Consider the following 22,832-nt stretch of genomic DNA (forward strand, 5'->3'; position numbering starts at 1 on the left):
GTTTCCCTTTATTCTCTCGTACTTTCTAGAAGACTTTCTGGTATAAATAAGTAAAAACAAACTTTTTGGGGGTGACAAAAAGTGGAGGATGACAAAGGACAACAAAAACTCTAACGATACGTATTGTATGATGAGAAGACGAAAAAAAAAAAAAAAAAAAAAAGAAATTAAACGCGCGTCTGGATTTATTTTGAAAAAAAGAAACGCCCGATATTTTTTTTCTCATACTTTTTCTTCTCCTCATTTTTCTTCACACTTGCGATTCGCCCGGTTTCGACTTTCCTCTGAAACCTCGTACTTTGTTCCTTGCCTTCGTTTTCCAGATGCTTCATAAACTGTGAGGTATATATACATATATAAGTCAGAACAGCCGGGTCTTAATTCAACAAAACAACTTCGCCAGCGCGGGGGAAACTTTTAATTAGCGCGTGCAGCTCTCTCTCTCTTTCTCTTCCTCTTTTGTCTTTATTGTCTAACATTGTCATATAGATAAATAAATATAGCTATCTATCTCTCTGGATATGAATATATATTAGGGTGAGCCAAAAAAATTACTATTTTTTTCTCATTAGTCACCGTAAAAAAATCGTTCAATATTACGATAAAAAAATAATAATTCTGTAAAAGTTTGAGTTTTTAATGTCACCATTAAGAAGTGCTTGTTTACGATTTTTCATTTCTCGTTTTGATAACAAGGGAAATTTTTGCCTTTCCTCCTATACAAGTAATCGAGAATATCAATGGTCAGAATAAGACAACAGACATGGGTAAACAGATAGGAAAAGACGCGGGTTTATACATGTCCGTGTAATACACTCGTGATTCGAGAGAGGCTTGTGAGTGAGGTTGTCGTTGATCGATGTTGGCTATCATTCCGCGTTAGATCGGCCAGGTTTTCCCCTCCTCGATTGGTAAAGTGACAAAAAATTACGACGCTGCCAATAAATCGGGTTTCTTCTAACCTTTACGATCGCTGCTCTTCTCCCCCATTTCCTCCACCTTTCTTTTTTTTCTTTTTTTTTTTTTTTTCTTTCTCTTTCTTGCCTCTTCATCCCCTGGGCGAAGAGAATCACGCGTCAACCGTGATAATAAAATTTCCGAGTGACTCTTCTGCTGGGTTTTCTCTTTGGACGGAAATACCTGCCACGATTTTCTCAACTCTCTTTGTCCTTCTCTCACCCACTCATAATGCAGTTGTATCTGCACTTTATCTTCCTCTCGTCATTTTATACGCCCTAAATTTTTCCTCCACTCTGTCGTAAAAATTACATTTTTGATTTTTAACTATTTTTCTTTCATGTCATTCAAACTCACAATTAGGTTAGGTTAGCTTAAGTTGGGTGAGGTTAGGTTAGGCCTGTCGTAGAAATTACAATTTTGATTTTCACCTATTTTTCTTTCGTGTCACACAACCTCACAATTAGGTTAGGTTAGCTTAGGTTAGGTGAGGTTAGGTCGGCTAAGGTTAGGTTAAATTAGGCCCTTCCTAAAAATTACATTTCTGATTTTCACCTATTTCTCTTCCATATCCAGCAATCTCACGATGAGATTGGATTACCTTCGGTTAGGTTAGGTTAGGTTAGGTTTAACCACGTTTACACGTGCGAACTTCGAAACGGATATAAATATATGATTATAATTTTTTGCTAGCTGATTTAGATTTTTTTTCTGGTCCGTTGAAATCATGCTCAGTTCGATTTAGTTGATTCGGACCCAGTGGGGAAAATTTTTGAAAGCTACACTCGGCTTAGGACAACTTAGGAATGACACAAAAATGTAAAAATGGAATATTCGCATATATATATAACAGACACGAGAAAAGTAACGCTTTGTCCTTGTTAATAACCACACTAAGGCCAACAGCCTGCCATACTAACTTTCTTGACGCTTGACTCACTACATGACTTGCGAAGGATATCATCACGTTACATTATACCGGTGTCTTACATAATGCCATCCCTTATACTCGTGTTCGAGATTCTCCCCCTTGAATATACAACGTCTAAAAACCTCCCAGACCTATCGTTTTACCACAAATTTTCTTGAAATCGTAAAAACCTTCCAATTTTATCCACGAACAATTCGCGAATTGAATTTTTGCCACATAATGACGATTTCAAATGATTCTCCAAGAGTAGAACTCAAAGTTTTTTGTTTTTCCTCTCGAAATAAATATTTCAGCCATTTTGACTTCTTATGATCCATGAAATTCTTTGCAAGTCATTCGGCATGTCCTTTGTCTTACGCGCACGTGTACATCACGTGATATATTATTTCACCCATATGTGCACATATTATATGAGGAAGTAATTTTATTTCATCCAGCAGCCGCAAATATGCCGCGACTTTTTCGCATATTATTTGTTTTTTCACCGAGGGGATTTTTCTCGGTTTCCTTTCCCACTTTCCTTGAAAGTCCTTCGCGCGTATTATTTTTCCCCCGGGGGCGTTTTTTTTTTTTTTTTTTTTTTTCTTTATCCTTTTTTCACTTCTCTCCAAAGCGAAGAATATTTTTCTACCGAAACGTTTTGTTTTTTTTTTTCCCCTCAAAATCTGTTCATACACTTCAATAAAAGTGAGAGACTTTTTTTTCTGTTTTCACGTAATATAAACTCGTTACAACAAACTTTGGTATCACGGATTGATAAAAAATCCGGAACACCGATGATCCACGGATCTTGCATGTGTCGAATTTTTTTTTTTTTTTTTTTACCAAGTTCTCAACGGCTGTCTAGTTTTCTTGAAACCATTTTCACGAACTTCATCCCCAGCAATATTTCTCACGTCTAACATAATCAGCCACCCAGACAACCCGCAGAATTATAATCCATATTGCTAGAGTTACACGAATTCGTAACGAAGGCGAAACCCTCAGGCGGTTCCAGTTTTCGGCGGCAGGGGTTGAATAATTTCAGGCTTAAGATGAGGTTAGGTTAGGACCGGCAAGGTTATACAGGTACCTACCTTCTCTATACTTGTAACACTTTCAACCCCATCCCTTACACGTACACGCGGGAACTCGAATTAAGGGAAGGCCCAGGGTTGGCGGGCTTTTCGGTTTATAAACGACGCAATGAAGGAAACGAGATAACGGCTTTTAATCTCCCTTTCTCATTTCCCTCGTTTTAACCATCGATCAGTTGCAGAAAACAGATAATTTATTTATCTCTACATCCAATCCATCCCAATCGAAACAACAAAAAAGTGAAACCCAAAATTCAGTACTAATTGTTTCACTGTATATGGGGCATTCCAGCTCACTTCGACCTTTTTTTTTTTTTTTTGACCCGAAATTTTTTACTCGATTATTCTCACTTTCGAAAGCATTGGTTTTTCAAAAATCTGTTAAAATTCTGAGAAATCGTCTGTCGGATATCAAAATTTTTAAGCTTGGAGCAGAACTGGGGAGCTTTTTTCTTTTTATTGTTTTCAAGCTTTTTCAAGCAATTTTATTTTATCAACAAAATGAAGAGGAAAAAAAAAAATTATTACGAAAAGTCTGGAAAAATTCAGGCTACCGTTTCAGATTTAGGACAGTTACGGAAAACCTTCTAAAAAAAAATAAAAAACGGGGAGGGCTAGAAGTCGGTTGGTGTGTTCACATGGAATACCTCATATACATATCATGGGTATACATATATATGCGAGTAATAATACCAGTTGGACAATTTCAAGACGAGACAATTGGCCAATCCTCTGATAAGCGCTTGTTACTCTGCATCCCACGACTATTATAGACGACGATAGAGACGTAGAGACGTCATCTACTCGAGTGAGCAGGATAGTCGCAGTTCAGCGAATCCTCAGCGCTCTTCCCCAACCGGATATCACCTCATGCATATTCATATATTATATATGTAGGTATAATGTATATATATATATATATAAATACATGTGTAGAACGTTTGTTACTGTAATTAACGAAAGTCGTTAGCCAGAATCTATTCGTGATTTCCATTCCACAGATTATTGTATTGACGCAGATTCATGAATTCCAGATTTTGAAGAATTATTTGAAAGAGTTTTCGTTGTTCGAAAATCTTTTCAGCTTTCAGATTTTCAACTTATTCTCTCTTTTAACGGTTTTGATTTTCCTTTTCTGTTTTTTTACTTATGAAAGATAAAACAAAAAAAAAAAAAAACAGAAACATCGACTTTCTTTAATTTCTTATTTTAGAAAACTGCCAGGCGTTTTACTCTCGCCATCTTTGGTGAGTAGAAAAAGAAAATCCAAAAACGAAATGAGACGTTACACCGTATTACTCTCCATAACTTCCTGCTCCCGAGGCGCTACACGAAGAGATAAGCCGAGAAACGGGAGAATTATCATCTTGCAGATATAGAGACGTTAAAAAAGGGTATTTTAAGCAAAGTAGTTCACCGTTCAGACTGAATTAACGAAAGATATTTATCTTGGGGGCGCAATTATACGCCCGGAATACCTCCGAGAGAGAATGAGAGAAAGAGAGAGAGAGAGAGGGTGGCACGTACCGTGAATGTAAATCATGGTCTTCAACCCTCAACTTTCAGCCTCGGTTTATTCGTTCGCGTTTGTTCGTAGGGATGATTTTTAATCCTGGTCAAATGTCGAATTCAATTCTCCTACCCTTTGTAAAAAAAAAAAAATAGATTTTTTCCTTTATTTATTACTGCAAAGTGATAAACGAAATCGACAATTATGATAAAAAAAAAAAAAAAAAAAAACAAGTAAAAACAAAAATGTTTTCCATTCGTGGAGGAAAATTTTCAAAGTAAAAATAAATAAACAAGACTTGTCTCCCATCCTGCGTATCTTATTCTGGCAGAACGAAAAAAGAGGAGGAAAAAGAAGAGAAGGAGAAGAAACAGGGTATCCAATTTCATGGTTAGTGTAATACTCGTCGTCGCCGAAAGGAGGAACCGTTTTATTAGACGATCTTTGCAGCAGCACCCGTCGTTGTATTATAGAGATAAGACCTCTTTATATTATCGGGGTACCGGATGACATGCGGGGAGAAGAGAAAGGGAGGAGGAGAAGAAAAAACAGTTTAGAGAATTTTGCGACGAGGAACGAAGTTCAGTGATTAGCTGCCCGGTTCTTTTTTTCTCTCCCTGATTAGTAGTTCGTGATTATAAGAAAAAAAAAGAAAAAGAAGAAGATAGTTAGTAGGTACACAAAAAATCTTCTACACCCTGTAAAATAATTTTTATTTTTGGGTTATTCACACGTGAAAAACAAATGTCATTTTTTAATTTTATTTTTATTTATTTTTTACTTCAAGATTCATAGAAATTTTTCAAAAATTCAAATGAATAAGATCGTTGATTTTTAATGGAATTTTCAATAAAAAGAGAGAGAAAGGTTTTCATTCCAATTTCTCATCGTCTGGTAGTTCTTGCCTGTTGTTTCTTCTTCGGTAGACTTGTCATTTAGCCCGTAGCTACCAGCCTGAACAAACGTAGTTTCCGGCTGCGGTTTCCTGTACGAGAACCTTAAGTGGATTGCTCAACATCATATACACCCACCCTCACATTCTCGGTGAGGTACAGTACAATAGTAGAACGCAGAGAGAGAGAGAGAGAGAGAGAGAGAGAGAGAGAGACGACATCGAGGCAAAAAATAGTTTCAGACATTGCACCACGTCTGAATCTGAATTTTAAGTTACATAATGTACCTTAGAAAGTCTAGTTTTCGTCCGAATAATTTTGCCACGTGAATTCAGGTTAGAGATTCAATCTTCACATTCATTTAGAATTTCAGTTTCGAGATGAAATCGCGTCGAGGTTCATTTTCAAATTCGAATTCGAATTAGTACGTCCGTTTCGAATTTCACTTTTCATTCCAAGTCGGGTTTGAATTCAGATACGAACTTGAAAAACCTAATTTCTTGACCATCAAAATTTCTAACCAATAGTTAATAGCTTAATAGTTGACTCGCTAATTCATTGATCGATTCATTCATTCATTCATTCATTCATTCATTCATTCATTCATTCATTTATTCATCCATCCATCCATCCATTCATTCATTCATCCATCCCTGCATCCATCAATCCATATATCTATTTATTCATTTATTCATTCATTCATTCATTCATCCATCCGTTGGCCAATCCATTCACTCAGTTTTCTCAAATCCTCTGTTCTCAGGTCAGCATTCCGGTATGGCTATGTCACCATTGATAGGAGTGGCTGTGGGAGCGGCGGTTACTCTGGGATCAGTCGTCTTAGTCGTGATGATAAGAGCACGACGAGAGCGAGTCTCGAAGCCCCGAAATCACGAGAAAACGACGGAAATAAACGAAGTTCCAAACTCCCAGCAGTACCCCCTACAAAACATTCAAACGACCATCGAAACCGACCCTGATGTCATTCCAAATAAATTTGGTAAGTTACTTTCATTCCTCTATTCTTCTACTTCCTTATCGTATTTGCTGTCTTCATCTTCATCTTCATCTTCTTGAACTTCATCCGCATCTTTCGTCTTCACCCTCATATCCATCCAGTTGACTTCTTCCTCTCCTTTGACTCATTTCCTTCTATCTTGGGATTCGATGTCCCCTCTTCCCTTCATATTTCCTCGGTTCCTCTCTCTCCCTGTCAATCTTCACCCAAAATTTGTCAATTCTTCACCCTCATCCCGACCTCATCTTACCTCGCATCTTCTGCACACCCAGAGACCAAAGCATGCGGGTATACGTATCCACGAACCTTGATTCGAGGTCAAGATAAGCCACCGCAAGTGTCATCGTAACGATGAAGATGGTAAAAACCCACCGTTCACTAGCTAACTCGAACCATAAATCAAGGTTCACTACCAGCACCCCTTATATTCAACCACACCATATCCCCCTGAGTATAATCTTCATAATCCTTATCTCCGTCCTGCGATCCTCATCATGTCCTCGTCTTCTTTCATCAGGTTCACCCTCATCCTGCGTGCAATCTTCCCCGTAACGTTCCTCGCCGTTTTCCCTCCTTCATCCTCCTCTCTCTCGAGGCCTGCAATTTTCTCCCTCGTTCTCCACCCTCTTCGTCGCCACCCTTAAGTGCGAACCTCTGCCGTCAGAAGGCGGCGGTAACCTGGTCGAGGTCAGTCCGCCCAGCTATCAGTGTCAGATCGTCGGCTACCCACCGGGTCAATGGGTCACCCCAGGACCAACGCCCAGCATAGACGAGCTCTGCCAAAAGTTCGCCGGCCGTCCTACGGAGCTGAGGCTACCATCGAGGAGCACCATACCCTGCATGCCTGGGGTCGTCGTCTGCGGTGGTCAGGGTGTCATCGTCGCCGGCGAATGCCTTGACGGCGAGGCGATCAAGAGGCGTCTGATGGCCAACAGGCTACCGGAGAGCTGCGTCTAGGAACGCTGGAACAATATCGGGATAATTCGTTATTCGATGTATAAGCGATTAATAATTTTATTAAATTCAGGGATAACGATGAAGGACGATTCTGAAGAGGGGGAGGAAGAAATTTTCGTGCTTTCAGTGAATAATATGAGTAATATAGCCAAGAGATTAAAATAAGTTAATAAACAAATAAGACTATTATCATTTTATCAAGCGAAAGTGTCGCGAAAAATTTTACAAGTTTTTATACTTTTTTTTTTTTGTTTCGTTACAACTTTTCAACCTACCTAGTGATTTTTTTTTTTTTTTTTTTTTTGGACGGGTTTTTTAGCATCGTGGTATTGTTGATCCCGAGTTTTAGTTTGTCGATCGTATCGAAACCTCGTATTAGGAAAATCATCATCCCTGTCACTTTTTATTGAATTTTCTATATCCATCTTTTTCCCTTTTTTTTAACGTATATATTATTGATTTGTGATAAATTTCGTTGACTGGATAGTTGATTTTTTTTTCTTTCTTTTTCTTCTAATTCACTTTTCGAAACGAAACTAAGCGATGAAAGAAAAATAAAAAATTTTCTGCAAGGTGACGAAGATGTCGGAGCGGATAACGCAAAAAAAAGGAAAAGACGATTATTATTAGTCAATAAAAAAAAAAAAATAAATAAATAAATAAAATAACTGTTCAATTGTACAATAAATAAATTTAAATCGATAACAATACAAAGGAGAAAGAACGGCAAAACAAATTAAAACAACTTCGAACGTGAAGTATAAATAAATAATTAAATCAATGAATTCCTACGATGAGTCTGTGCGTGCGGAACTATTTGTGTGCGTGTGCGTGCGTGTTTGATTGAGTGAAGAACAATAAACAGAGAAAAAAAAGATCTATAGAACAATATGCCGATAACACAAACTAGAAAAATCAACCGTTTGGTTGTAATATAGCTAAATAAAGTGAAAACAATGAGAATTGCAAAAGAAGGGGGAAATTGGAATGAAATGAAATGAAACTCGTGAGAGAATGCTGGTTTGAACAGAACAAAAAAAATACTAGAATAAAAATTGGAGAAAAAAAATTTATTGCTGTTTGTTAGCTAATATTGTATCACTGTATATAATTGTTATAAATCTTTAGTGGTAGGCGACAATATCATTACTATCGTTACTACGATTATCACTATTGTTATTAATTATATGTCGTCGTATTATCAATTTTAGAAATTTATCAAACAGTTATCTTCGCGCAGTTTGAATTACACTTGTCAATTTTTGAATTTTATTTTTTTGCTCAAATTAGCAAATAATTATTGTTTCTTATAAACATCGCAGCTTTGACTAAAGTGTTCTACTTGCTTACAGTTTATTCAATTATTGATATTATTTATTTATTTATTATATTAGTAATAACAAGAAGAGCAGATCGAGAGAAGAAAAAAATTAAATAAATTAGTCTGTATCGAATGAAAACTAACGACAACGTCCATATCATTATTATTATCATAAGTATATACATATTAATTATACAATATACACGTTATACATGTATACATACGTATATGAATATGTAATTTATTTGCAAAAGATAACAATTTTACGATTCTGAGGACAAAAAATGTGAGACTAAAAAAAAATATATAAAAACAAAACCTTCCAATTTTTTTTTTTATTTTTTATTTTTTTTATAATTCTTCTGACATTGTAAATACTTCACCAGCATATCGGCATCGCTATCATTAAGTTATTATGCCTACATATAACAGTAACAACAACAATAATACTAATAATAAGAATAATTATAAGACTAAGGATAAGAATAATAATAATAATAATAATAACGTAACAATAATAAATTCTTGTCAATGTCAGGAATCAAGGACGAGAATTATATATGTAATTAAAGAACGAGATCTCGCATTGTATAATAGAAGAATTCCGTCAACCGATAATGTTAATGCGATTATTATTGTTATCATTATAATAATCTCCATATCATTATAAGCAATGAACGAATAATAATAACAATAATACATCATCCTATATTATTAAATGTGTAAATAATACAAATATACTTAAGTATGATAAAAATACATATAATACGAATTATGTACGTGATATTGGTATGATGTAAAAATTACGAAACAAGAAACATTCAGCTCGTGGATTTTCAATAAAAACCGTTCTAACTGTCGACGTACTTAAGAGAATGCGTGAATTGATGATTTGCAGAAAACAGAGAAGAAGAAGGAAAGAAATAGAAACAAACGAGAGATCTCAACATCCTTTCGTTCGTTCTAAATTTTATTTATCAAGCTTCTTACTATGCACGGCTACAGGAGGAGAAACTGGAGAAGCAGAATATTACAAAGGTAAGAATATTAAACGATAATCGATATCAGTACACGAACATACTTATCATTTCTTTCGGTCCTCGACGCATTCTTCAATTGCTAAAACGGATACGTAGAAGGGGAGAGAAGAGAAGAGAGAATTTCTATGAATTTCTACCGATATTCCTTAATCTTATTTGTTTTCAATTCTCGTAACTTTCTATCGTGAATATTATTATGTGTATACATACCCACCGACGTATACTTACCCAGACGTTTTACGACCGAGTGTAAGTATTCAAGTGGTGGAAAATTCATCTTTCAATTGGTTGCACACGCGATATACTTTAACCGGTGAAATCGGTACGCGCGAGTTGCTGCGACGCGGGAAAGAAAGAGAAATAAACATACAAGAGTGAAAGAGGGGCCGAAAGTTTCGGAAGGACGAACTTCGATCTTCCCCTTCAACAGCGGCAGCCTACCACCCATCGACCAAATCTTCCAAGTTAATTAAGCATTCTGAAGTTGTGTTACTTTCGAAGTTCACCGAGGCGGGTACTCGAGTTACCAAGGAGAAGAGGGGAACGATGAAGAAGAATAAGAAGAAGAAGAACTGAATTGATCAGAAAAAAAAAAACAATCCGATTGATATTTCAGGTTCAGAATCAGAAACGGCAGTTCAAAATCGGGTGAAATCGGAAAAGAAACGTCAAGTATGAAGTGACATTGCTTATGTAGATATCTTCAAGACACTCCATAAGTCAGTCGGAGGAAATCGTTAAACGACTTTTGAAATCAGCATGGAACGCTCTTTCGAGAACAGTCACAGAAGGAGTTGCGTTCCAGGTCAGACATGGAAGAAGACGCGGGTATCGTGAAGGTTACTTAAGATGCAGGCTCTCGGTTCTCCCTCGAGAACACGAACTCCGACCTGTCTCCTCTCCTCTCTGCTACCTCAGGGAGCAAAAGATGAATGAAACGTTTACGGAATGCTTAATCCGGCGACACTGCATCATCTGGAATCCAGTGCGCACCGCTCTTCGCCTAAGTTCCTGATCCAGGGGATGTTGGAGACCAACGTTCGTTACGTCGATGCAAGATCGCTTTTCAGAATCTTTCAAAAAACGTTGACTTGTATTTTGAGGATCTTAGTTAGTTAGGTTAGGTTTATGCGATTCTGAAAAAGGTTATGTAAAACACACGCATGCGCGAAATGAAGTGCGAATAACTTTTCCGATCCTCGTTTCTCGATTCTACGTAAATTTTTCATCCGCCACTCCTGTAAACCCTCGGCCATCTCTGCTATTTCCGCTGTTACTCGTTAATGGACGATTATACTCTAGCTATACATTCAGGAATTTATTGTTTCGATTGTATTCCTGCACTTACCGGGATGCTGATTACTTTTTAATTGCATTAAAGCCCCCTGGAGAGTCCTGTGCAGGCTGCTTGCACCCGTTTCTCGTTTAATAATAGCTAATGAATCGGATTGCGTTGAGTGGGAAAGCAGCTTTTAACATACGGGGAAAGGGTGAGACAGTCGAGTGACGTTATAACTGCTTTAAAAAATTTATTCTACGCAAACACGTGTATATATATATATATGTACATCAATACATTCTCACAATTACATACTTATATCATCACGGATGGCTTCCGCCATCTTTGGGAACCCCTTCATTCACGTATTTTACTTGTTCAAATTTTTGTGTTCCCAGCTCCTTTCTCGCCGCTGCTGACTTCCTCGCAGGCGAAAAATATCTCGGACATCTTTTCCTCCAGCTTCATCGGGATGCTGATCATCAGTCCTACTATAGCCAATACTGCTCTGTTGTAACCGTCCAACAGTTTATACCTCACGTTTTCCAGGTGCGGAGCCTTCGTCTGTGTGAAGTGTGGTGTAGTGTTAAGGTAAACCCAATGAACATACTGAAGGTTCTAATTTTTATTGAACTGTAAATCGTCATGTCTGAGGAAACTGAATAAAACATCCACCAACAAACCATTTACCACTAGTTCCTGTACAAGACCCCAATTCCTTAGACTGTAACCGTATTTAAAACATAACCTAATTATCTAACTAGTAGAGTAGAGGAACTAGTAAAATTTCAGCGAAAGCTATCGTTCTGTGTCCGATATTTACTTTCACTGCTGAGGTATGTCTTGAAAACAGAATTGAAAAGACTTTGTCGGCCCATATCGGCTTTTGGTGATCTTGAATCACATTCCAACAATCACAGAGATACTAAACATGGGAGAACTCACATCCTTGACATCGACGACATCCTGAAAAGCAGGAGCAACCGACTTAACGATGCGGCCGTAAAGGATTTCGGTTTCCTCGGCGTCGCCCCAGACGCCTTCGGCGGTTGTCCAGTAGACCAGACCAGCAGCAATGCCGGATTTCAGGACACCGTTAGCCAACCTTCGTAACTTCTGCACCAGTGTTTCCGGCGGTAATTTTTGGGAACATTCGCACAGCTGTGGATATGCGCGGGAAAATGTCATTCCCTCGACTCAAGAGGGTCATTTTGGGACTTGGATGGCACGTGGGGGGGAATTGCGCATCACCTTAGGTGGCAGCGTCCTCTCGACGTCGCGACGCGTGCAGACGCGAACTGGCACTGGCCGTGGACTCACGTACGATGATCTAGAATCCGGACATGTAGTCATTACGTCCGCGTTGATAAGCTTCTGGACCTGGCGTGGAGAAGCGCAGTTCCTTGGACTGGAGAGATTGATCGTACGAGCGATGCATTGCGATCCTTTCCTCATCGTTTTATACTAAAGAATTTTCTTTGACGGAATTTAACGAGGGTTGCTACGTGTGTAGGTGACGCATGTTTTACAGAAACGTGAAAACGATGATGAAGGCTTACTTTTGACGTCGAAAACAAACATATTTGACACTGGTGTCTAGACAACGCGGGTGACTCTCCTGTTTTCGCGCGTGAATATAGGGCAAGCGGGATTTCATGAGCTCAGGTGATTGTTGATTTTGATATTGAACGTATGAGTCAGAATAAAAGATACTGTGATCGATGATCAGCACGTGATGTGCGAGTCTTGATTTCATAGCTTGATTTGACTTAAACGAAAAAGCATAACTATGAGATGTATGGAATTGAATGTGAACATTCATTCAATCCTTCACTCGTTCCGTACACGAGATAATAAGAACAACAATGCACATATTGACATTCTTGAATTTGAACGGTTTCACTATAACTCGAATGGTCTCTCTGCTCTTTGTTTATTTCATTGAACGGTGTCTCAATTGAATTTTATTCTCATCTTACTGAACTCAGTTTTGCCTAGATGGTATCAGCAATTGTTGATATGTAGCTAATGAATATCAATCCACTGCTCGCGGCAGGACTCGATTCCGCTAGATGAATTTCTCTGGCGAAATGACGATAGAATAGTGCCGTAAAGGATTGGTTGCAGCACTCTTGGCAGTCGTCGAAATTTTCGCTGAAAATCGAAATGAGTGAGCCTTACTTTTTTGGTCATTTTCGGAGCCGAAAATTTCTCGTCTCGATATCGATTTGTATGACCATTTCTAGACTAATTCGACGACCAGGAACTCAGAAAACACATAAAAAATAGCCTAGGACCAGCAGCAGAGAAATGACGATGAAAATCTGCAGTTTTTCGGCTGTAATTTTGCAGGTGTTGCTCGCAGCGTATCGGGACTGCGATTAAACGATTCCTCTCGCAAAATCACGTCGGAGTAGTACCCTAAAGAATCAATTGCAGCACTTTTCACAGTCGTCGAAATTTTCGCCAAAAATGCAAAGGGGTTAGCCTTGGATTTTTTCTGGCCGAAAAATCTTTTGTCTGGGAATCGATCCGTACGACGCTTTTTAGACTAATTTGACGCCCAGGAACTCAGAAAACACATGAAAAATAGCCTAGGACCAGCTGCAGAGAAATGACGATGAAGATCTGCAGTTTTTCGGCTGTAACTTTGCAGGTGTTGCTCGCAGCGTATCGGGACTGCGATTAATCGATTCCTCTCGCAAAATCACGTCGGAATAGTACCCTAAAGAATTAATTGCAGCACTTTTCAAAGTCGTCGAAATTTTCGCCAAAAATGCAAAGGGGTTAGCCTTGGATTTTTTTTGGCCAAAAAATCTATTGTCTGGGAATCGATCCGTATGACGCGTTTTAGACTCATTCGACGCCCAGGAACTAAAAAAACACATGAAAAATAGCCTAGGACCAGCAGCAGAGAAATGACGATGAAAATCTGCAGTTTTTCGGCTGTAACTTTGCAGGTGTTGCTCGCAGCGTATCGGGACTGCGATTAATCGATTCCTCTCGCAAAATCACGTCGGAATAGTACCCTAAAGAATTAATTGCAGCACTTTTCAAAGTCGTCGAAATTTTCGCCAAAAATGCAAAGGGGTTAGCCTTGGATTTTTTTTGGCCGAAAAATCTTTTGTCTGGGAATCAATCCGTATGACGCTTTCAAGACTAATTCGACGCCCAGGAACTCAGAAAACACATGAAAAATAGCCTAGGACCAGCCGCAGAGAAATGACGATGAAAATCTGCAGTTTTTCGGCTGTGACTTTGCAGGTGTTGCTCGCAGCGTATCGGGACTGCGATTAATCGATTCCTCTCGCAGAATCACGTCGGAATAGTACCCTAAAGAATTGATTGCAGCACTTTTCGAAGTCGTCGAAATTTTCGCCAAAAATGCAAAGGGGTTAGCCTTGGATTTTTCTTGGCCGAAAAATCTTTTGTCTGGGAATCGATCCGTATGACGCTTTTTAGACTAATTCGACGCCCAGGAACTCAGAAAACACATGAAAAATAGCCTAGGACCAGCCGCAGAGAAATGACGATGAAGATCTGCAGTTTTTCGGCTGTAACTTTGCAGGTGTTGCTCGCAGCGTATCGGGACTGCGATTAATCGATTCCTCTCGCAAAATCACGTCGGAATAGTACCCTAAAGAATCAATTGCAGCACTTTTCAAAGTCGTCGAAATTTTCGACAAAAATGCAAAGGGGTTAGCCTTGGATTTTTTTTGGCCGGAAAACTTTTTGTCTGGGAATCGATCCGTATGACGCTTTTTAGACTAATTCGACGCCCAGGAACTCAGAAAACACATGAAAAGTAGCCTAGGACCAGCTGCAGAGAAATGACGATAAAAATCTGCAGTTTTTCGGCTGTAACTTTGCAGGTGTTGCTCGCAGCGTATCGGGACTGCGATTAATCGATTCCTCTCGCAAAATCACGTCGGAATAGTACCCTAAAGAATTAATTGCAGCACTTTTCAAAGTCGTCGAAATTTTCGCCAAAAATGCAAAGGGGTTAACCTTGGATTTTTTTTGGCCGAAAAATCTTTTGTCTGGGAATCGATCCGTATGACGCTTTTTAGACTAATTCGACGCCCAGGAACTCAGAAAACACATGAAAAATAGCCTAGGACCAGCCGCAGAGAAATGACGATGAAAATCTGCAGTTTTTCGGCTGTAACTTTGCAGGTGTTGCTCGCAGCGTATCGGGACTGCGATTAATCGATTCCTCTCGCAAAATCACGTCGGAATAGTACCCCAAAGAATTAATTGCAGCACTTTTCAAAGTCGTCGAAATTTTCGCCAAAAATGCAAAGGGGTTAGCCTTGGATTTTTTTTAGCCGAAAAATCTTTTGTCTGGGAATCGATCCGTATGACGCTTTTTAGACTAATTCGACGCCCAGGAACTCAGAAAACACATGAAAAATAGCCTAGGACCAGCTGCAGAGAAATGACGATGAAAATCTGCAGTTTTTCGGCTGTAACTTTGCAGGTGTTGCTCGCAGCGTATCGGGACTGCGATTAATCGATTCCTCTCGCAAAATCACGTCGGAATAGTACCCTAAAGAATTAATTGCAGCACTTTTCAAAGTCGTCGAAATTTTCGCCAAAAATGCAAAGGGGTTAGCCTTGGATTTTTTTTGGCCGAAAAATCTTTTGTCTGGGAATCGATCCGTATGACGCTTTTTAGACTAATTCGACGCCCAGGAACTCAGAAAACACATGGAAAATAGCCTAGGACCAGCTGCAGAGAAATGACGATGAAAATCTGCAGTTTTTCGGCTGTAACTTTGCAGGTGTTGCTCGCAGCGTATCGGGACTGCGATTAATCGATTCCTCTCGCAAAATCACGTCGGAATAGTACCCTAAAGAATTAATTGCAGCACTTTTCAAAGTCGTCGAAATTTTCGCCAAAAATGCAAAGGGGTTAGCCTTGGATTTTTTTTGGCCGAAAAATCTTTTGTCTGGGAATCGATCCGTATGACGCTTTTTAGACTAATTCGACGCCCAGGAACTCAGAAAACACATGGAAAATAGCCTAGGACCAGCTGCAGAGAAATGACGATGAAAATCTGCAGTTTTTCGGCTGTAACTTTGCAGGTGTTGCTCGCAGCGTATCGGGACTGCGATTAATCGATTCCTCTCGCAAAATCACGTCGGAATAGTACCCTAAAGAATTAATTGCAGCACTTTTCAAAGTCGTCGAAATTTTCGCCAAAAATGCAAAGGGGTTAGCCTTGGATTTTTTTTGGCCGAAAAATCTTTTGTCTGGGAATCGATCCGTATGACGCTTTTTAGACTAATTCGACGCCCAGGAACTCAGAAAACACATGAAAAATAGCCTAGGACCAGCCGCAGAGAAATGACGATGAAAATCTGCAGTTTTTCGGCTGTAACTTTGCAGGTGTTGCTCGCAGCGTATCGGGACTGCGATTAATCGATTCCTCTCGCAAAATCACGTCGGAATAGTACCCTGAAGAATTAATTGCAGCACTTTTCAAAGTCGTCGAAATTTTCGCCAAAAATGCAAAGGGGTTACCCTTGGATTTTTTTTGGCCGGAAAACTTTTTGTCTGGGAATCGATCCGTATGACGCTTTTTAGACTAATTCGACGCCCAGGAACTCAGAAAACACATGAAAAATAGCCTAGGACCAGCTGCAGAGAAATGACGATGAAAATCTGCAGTTTTTCGGCTGTAACTTTGCAGGTGTTGCTCGCAGCGTATCGGGACTGCGATTAATCGATTCCTCTCGCAAAATCACGTCGGAATAGTACCGTAAAGAATTAATTGCAGCACTTTTCAAAGTCGTCGAAATTTTCGCCAAAAATGCAAAGGGGTTAGCCTTGGATTTTTTTTGGCCGAAAAATCTTTTGTCTGGGAATCGATCCGTATGACGCTTTTTAGACTAATTCGACGCCCAGGAACTCAGAAAACACATGAAAAATAGCCTAGGACCAGCCGCAGAGAAATGACGATGAAAATCTGCAGTTTTTCGGCTGTAACTTTGCAGGTGTTGCTCGCAGCATATCGGGACTGCGATTAATCGATTCCTCTCGCAAAATCACGTCGGAATAGTACCCTAAAGAATTAATTGCAGCACTTTTCAAAGTCGTCGGAATTTTCGCCAAAAATGCAAAGGGGTTAGCCTTGGATTTTTTTTGGCCGAAAAATCTTTTGTCTGGGAATCGATCCGTATGACGCTTTTTAGACTAATTCGACGCCCAGGAACTCAGAAAACACATGAAAAATAGCCTAGGACCAGCTGCAGAGAAATGACGATGAAAATCTGCAGTTTTTCGGCTGTAACTTTGCAGGTGTTGCTCGCAGCGTATCGGGACTGCGATTAATCGATTCCTCTCGCAAAATCACGTCGGAATAGTACCCTAAAGAATTAATTGCAGCACTTTTCAAAGTCGTCGAAATTTTCGCCAAAAATGCAAAGGGGTTAGCCTTGGATTTTTTTTGGCCGAAAAATCTTTTGTCTGGGAATCGATCCGTATGACGCTTTTTAGACTAATTCGACGCCCAGGAACTCAGAAAACACATGGAAAATAGCCTAGGACCAGCTGCAGAGAAATGACGATGAAAATCTGCAGTTTTTCGGCTGTAACTTTGCAGGTGTTGCTCGCAGCGTATCGGGACTGCGATTAATCGATTCCTCTCGCAAAATCACGTCGGAATAGTACCCTAAAGAATTAATTGCAGCACTTTTCAAAGTCGTCGAAATTTTCGCCAAAAATGCAAAGGGGTTAGCCTTGGATTTTTTTTGGCCGAAAAATCTTCTGTCTGGGAATCGATCCGTATGACGCTTTTTAGACTAATTCGACGCCCAGGAACTCAGAAAACACATGAAAAATAGCCTAGGACCAGCCGCAGAGAAATGACGATGAAAATCTGCAGTTTTTCGGCTGTAACTTTGCAGGTGTTGCTCGCAGCGTATCGGGACTGCGATTAATCGATTCCTCTCGCAAAATCACGTCGGAATAGTACCCTAAAGAATTAATTGCAGCACTTTTCAAAGTCGTCGAAATTTTCGCCAAAAATGCAAAGGGGTTAGCCTTGGATTTTTTTTGGCCGAAAAATCTTTTGTCTGGGAATCGATCCGTATGACGCTTTTTAGACTAATTCGACGCCCAGGAACTCAGAAAACACATGAAAAATAGCCTAGGACCAGCTGCAGAGAAATGACGATGAAAATCTGCAGTTTTTCGGCTGTAACTTTGCAGGTGTTGCTCGCAGCGTATCGGGACTGCGATTAATCGATTCCTCTCGCAAAATCACGTCGGAATAGTACCCTAAAGAATTAATTGCAGCACTTTTCAAAGTCGTCGAAATTTTCGCCAAAAATGCAAAGGGGTTAGCCTTGGATTTTTTTTGGCCGAAAAATCTTTTGTCTGGGAATCGATCCGTATGACGCTTTTTAGACTAATTCGACGCCCAGGAACTCAGAAAACACATGAAAAATAGCCTAGGACCAGCCGCAGAGAAATGACGATGAAAATCTGCAGTTTTTCGGCTGTAACTTTGCAGGTGTTGCTCGCAGCGTATCGGGACTGCGATTAATCGATTCCTCTCGCAAAATCACGTCGGAATAGTACCCTAAAGAATTAATTGCAGCACTTTTCAAAGTCGTCGAAATTTTCGCCAAAAATGCAAAGGGGTTAGCCTTGGATTTTTTTTGGCCGAAAAATCTTTTTTCTGGGAATCGATCCGTATGACGCTTTCTAGACTAATTCGACGCCCAGGAACTCAGAAAACACATGAAAAATAGCCTAGGACCAGCTGCAGAGAAATGACGATGAAAATCTGCAGTTTTTCGGCTGTAACTTTGCAGGTGTTGCTCGCAGCGTATCGGGACTGCGATTAATCGATTCCTCTCGCAAAATCACGTCGGAATAGTACCCTTAAGAAATAATTGCAGCACTTTTCAAAGTCGTCGAAATTTTCGCCAAAAATGCAAAGGGGTTAGCCTTGGATTTTTTTTGGCCGAAAAATCTTTTGTCTGGGAATCGATCCGTATGACGCTTTTTAGACTAATTCGACGCCCAGGAACTCAGAAAACACATGGAAAATAGCCTAGGACCAGCTGCAGAGAAATGACGATGAAAATCTGCAGTTTTTCGGCTGTAACTTTGCAGGTGTTGCTCGCAGCGTATCGGGACTGCGATTAATCGATTCCTCTCGCAAAATCACGTCGGAATAGTACCCTAAAGAATTAATTGCAGCACTTTTCAAAGTCGTCGAAATTTTCGCCAAAAATGCAAAGGGGTTAGCCTTGGATTTTTTTTGGCCGAAAAATCTTTTGTCTGGGAATCGATCCGTATGACGCTTTTTAGACTAATTCGACGCCCAGGAACTCAGAAAACACATGAAAAATAGCCTAGGACCAGCTGCAGAGAAATGACGATGAAAATCTGCAGTTTTTCGGCTGTAACTTTGCAGGTGTTGCTCGCAGCGTATCGGGACTGCGATTAATCGATTCCTCTCGCAAAATCACGTCGGAATAGTACCCTAAAGAATTAATTGCAGCACTTTTCAAAGTCGTCGAAATTTTCGCCAAAAATGCAAAGGGGTTAGCCTTGGATTTTTTTTGGCCGAAAAATCTTTTGTCTGGGAATCGATCCGTATGACGCTTTTTAGACTAATTCGACGCCCAGGAACTCAGAAAACACATGAAAAATAGCCTAGGACCAGCTGCAGAGAAATGACGATGAAAATCTGCAGTTTTTCGGCTGTAACTTTGCAGGTGTTGCTCGCAGCGTATCGGGACTGCGATTAATCGATTCCTCTCGCAAAATCACGTCGGAATAGTACCCTAAAGAATTAATTGCAGCACTTTTCAAAGTCGTCGAAATTTTCGCCAAAAATGCAAAGGGGTTAGCCTTGGATTTTTTTTGGCCGAAAAATCTTTTGTCTGGGAATCGATCCGTATGACGCTTTTTAGACTAATTCGACGCCCAGGAACTCAGAAAACACATGAAAAATAGCCTAGGACCAGCTGCAGAGAAATGACGATGAAAATCTGCAGTTTTTCGGCTGTAACTTTGCAGGTGTTGCTCGCAGCGTATCGGGACTGCGATTAATCGATTCCTCTCGCAAAATCACGTCGGAATAGTACCCTAAAGAATTAATTGCAGCACTTTTCAAAGTCGTCGAAATTTTCGCCAAAAATGCAAAGGGGTTAGCCTTGGATTTTTTTTGGCCGAAAAATCTTTTGTCTGGGAATCGATCCGTATGACGCTTTTTAGACTAATTCGACGCCCAGGAACTCAGAAAACACATGAAAAATAGCCTAGGACCAGCCGCAGAGAAATGACGATGAAAATCTGCAGTTTTTCGGCTGTAATTTTGCAGGTGTTGCTCGCAGCGTATCGGGACTGCGATTAAACGATTCCTCTCGCAAAATCACGTCGGAGTAGTACCCTAAAGAATCAATTGCAGCACTTTTCAAAGTCGTCGAAATTTTCGACAAAAATGCAAAGGGGTTAGCCTTGGATTTTTTTTGGCCGGAAAACTTTTTGTCTGGGAATCGATCCGTATGACGCTTTTTAGACTAATTCGACGCCCAGGAACTCAGAAAACACATGAAAAGTAGCCTAGGACCAGCTGCAGAGAAATGACGATAAAAATCTGCAGTTTTTCGGCTGTAACTTTGCAGGTGTTGCTCGCAGCGTATCGGGACTGCGATTAATCGATTCCTCTCGCAAAATCACGTCGGAATAGTACCCTAAAGAATTAATTGCAGCACTTTTCAAAGTCGTCGAAATTTTCGCCAAAAATGCAAAGGGGTTAACCTTGGATTTTTTTTGGCCGAAAAATCTTTTGTCTGGGAATTGATCCGTATGACGCTTTTTAGACTAATTCGACGCCCAGGAACTCAGAAAACACATGAAAAATAGCCTAGGACCAGCCGCAGAGAAATGACGATGAAAATCTGCAGTTTTTCGGCTGTAACTTTGCAGGTGTTGCTCGCAGCGTATCGGGACTGCGATTAATCGATTCCTCTCGCAAAATCACGTCGGAATAGTACCCTAAAGAATTAATTGCAGCACTTTTCAAAGTCGTCGGAATTTTCGCCAAAAATGCAAAGGGGTTAGCCTTGGATTTTTTTTGGCCGAAAAATCTTTTGTCTGGGAATCGATCCGTATGACGCTTTTTAGACTAATTCGACGCCCAGGAACTCAGAAAACACATGAAAAATAGCCTAGGACCAGCTGCAGAGAAATGACGATGAAAATCTGCAGTTTTTCGGCTGTAACTTTGCAGGTGTTGCTCGCAGCGTATCGGGACTGCGATTAATCGATTCCTCTCGCAAAATCACGTCGGAATAGTACCCCAAAGAATTAATTGCTGCACTTTTCAAAGTCGTCGAAATTTTCGCCAAAAATGCAAAGGGGTTAGCCTTGGATTTTTTTTAGCCGAAAAATCTTTTGTCTGGGAATCGATCCGTATGACGCTTTTTAGACTAATTCGACGCCCAGGAACTCAGAAAACACATGAAAAATAGCCTAGGACCAGCTGCAGAGAAATGACGATGAAAATCTGCAGTTTTTCGGCTGTAACTTTGCAGGTGTTGCTCGCAGCGTATCGGGACTGCGATTAATCGATTCCTCTCGCAAAATCACGTCGGAATAGTACCCTAAAGAATTAATTGCAGCACTTTTCAAAGTCGTCGAAATTTTCGCCAAAAATGCAAAGGGGTTAGCCTTGGATTTTTTTTGGCCGAAAAATCTTTTGTCTGGGAATCGATCCGTATGACGCTTTTTAGACTAATTCGACGCCCAGGAACTCAGAAAACACATGGAAAATAGCCTAGGACCAGCTGCAGAGAAATGACGATGAAAATCTGCAGTTTTTCGGCTGTAACTTTGCAGGTGTTGCTCGCAGCGTATCGGGACTGCGATTAATCGATTCCTCTCGCAAAATCACGTCGGAATAGTACCCTAAAGAATTAATTGCAGCACTTTTCAAAGTCGTCGAAATTTTCGCCAAAAATGCAAAGGGGTTAGCCTTGGATTTTTTTTGGCCGAAAAATCTTTTGTCTGGGAATCGATCCGTATGACGCTTTTTAGACTAATTCGACGCCCAGGAACTCAGAAAACACATGGAAAATAGCCTAGGACCAGCTGCAGAGAAATGACGATGAAAATCTGCAGTTTTTCGGCTGTAACTTTGCAGGTGTTGCTCGCAGCGTATCGGGACTGCGATTAATCGATTCCTCTCGCAAAATCACGTCGGAATAGTACCCTAAAGAATTAATTGCAGCACTTTTCAAAGTCGTCGAAATTTTCGCCAAAAATGCAAAGGGGTTAGCCTTGGATTTTTTTTGGCCGAAAAATCTTCTGTCTGGGAATCGATCCGTATGACGCTTTTTAGACTAATTCGACGCCCAGGAACTCAGAAAACACATGGAAAATAGCCTAGGACCAGCTGCAGAGAAATGACGATGAAAATCTGCAGTTTTTCGGCTGTAACTTTGCAGGTGTTGCTCGCAGTGTATCGGGACTGCGATTAATCGATTCCTCTCGCAAAATCACGTCGGAATAGTACCCTAAAGAATTAATTGCAGCACTTTTCAAAGTCGTCGAAATTTTCGCCAAAAATGCAAAGGGGTTAGCCTTGGATTTTTTTTGGCCGAAAAATCTTTTGTCTGGGAATCGATCCGTATGACGCTTTTTAGACTAATTCGACGCCCAGGAACTCAGAAAACACATGGAAAATAGCCTAGGACCAGCTGCAGAGAAATGACGATGAAAATCTGCAGTTTTTCGGCTGTAACTTTGCAGGTGTTGCTCGCAGCGTATCGGGACTGCGATTAATCGATTCCTCTCGCAAAATCACGTCGGAATAGTACCCTAAA

The 22,832-nt window shown here is 40.1% G+C and overlaps 2 protein-coding genes across 5 annotated transcripts in view; one reads left to right on the forward strand and one right to left on the reverse strand.

The window, feature by feature from the left end:
- LOC124414082 (nephrin) overlaps positions 1 to 11,627 on the forward strand; it is a 156,656-nt gene extending 145,029 nt beyond the window's left edge. The window contains exons 13-15 of one of the 4 annotated variants that reach the window (XR_006929921.1): positions 6,131 to 6,367; positions 9,562 to 9,701; positions 11,381 to 11,627. Coding sequence is in view for 3 of the 4 variants with exons in the window: in XM_046894984.1 (XP_046750940.1) it covers positions 6,131 to 6,367; positions 7,050 to 7,342 (530 nt within the window). In the remaining variant the exon portion in view is untranslated. Of the gene's footprint in view, positions 1 to 6,130; positions 6,368 to 7,049; positions 7,731 to 9,561; positions 9,783 to 11,380 lie in introns of those variants that run through there. The other 3 variants (XM_046894987.1, XM_046894984.1, XM_046894985.1) reach the window with 3 other exon arrangements.
- On the reverse strand, positions 11,361 to 12,437 carry LOC124414206. Its single transcript, XM_046895183.1, has 5 exons — positions 12,234 to 12,437; positions 11,928 to 12,143; positions 11,812 to 11,876; positions 11,673 to 11,706; positions 11,361 to 11,600 (listed from the first exon to the last, which is right to left on the reverse strand). The coding sequence occupies exons 1-5, from the start codon at positions 12,435 to 12,437 to the stop codon at positions 11,361 to 11,363; spliced, it is 759 nt and encodes a 252-aa protein (XP_046751139.1).
- Positions 12,438 to 22,832: the final 10,395 nt, after the last annotated feature.

Source organism: Diprion similis, chromosome 13 (assembly GCF_021155765.1).
Source record: "Diprion similis isolate iyDipSimi1 chromosome 13, iyDipSimi1.1, whole genome shotgun sequence".
Lineage (NCBI taxonomy): Eukaryota > Metazoa > Arthropoda > Insecta > Hymenoptera > Diprionidae > Diprion > Diprion similis.

Excerpts from the sequence above, each read along its gene's own strand:
- LOC124414206 (XM_046895183.1), bottom strand. The coding sequence starts at position 12,437 with ATGAGGAAAGGATCGCAATGCATCGCTCGTACGATCAATCTCTCCAGT. Across the intron at positions 11,877-11,927 it reads ATGTCGTCGATGTCAAGGAT|ATCACCAAAAGCCGATATGG; the intron begins GTGAGTTCTCCC and ends ATGTGATTCAAG. Across the intron at positions 11,601-11,672 it reads GTCTTGTACAGGAACTAGTG|AACCTTCAGTATGTTCATTG; the intron begins GTAAATGGTTTG and ends AATAAAAATTAG.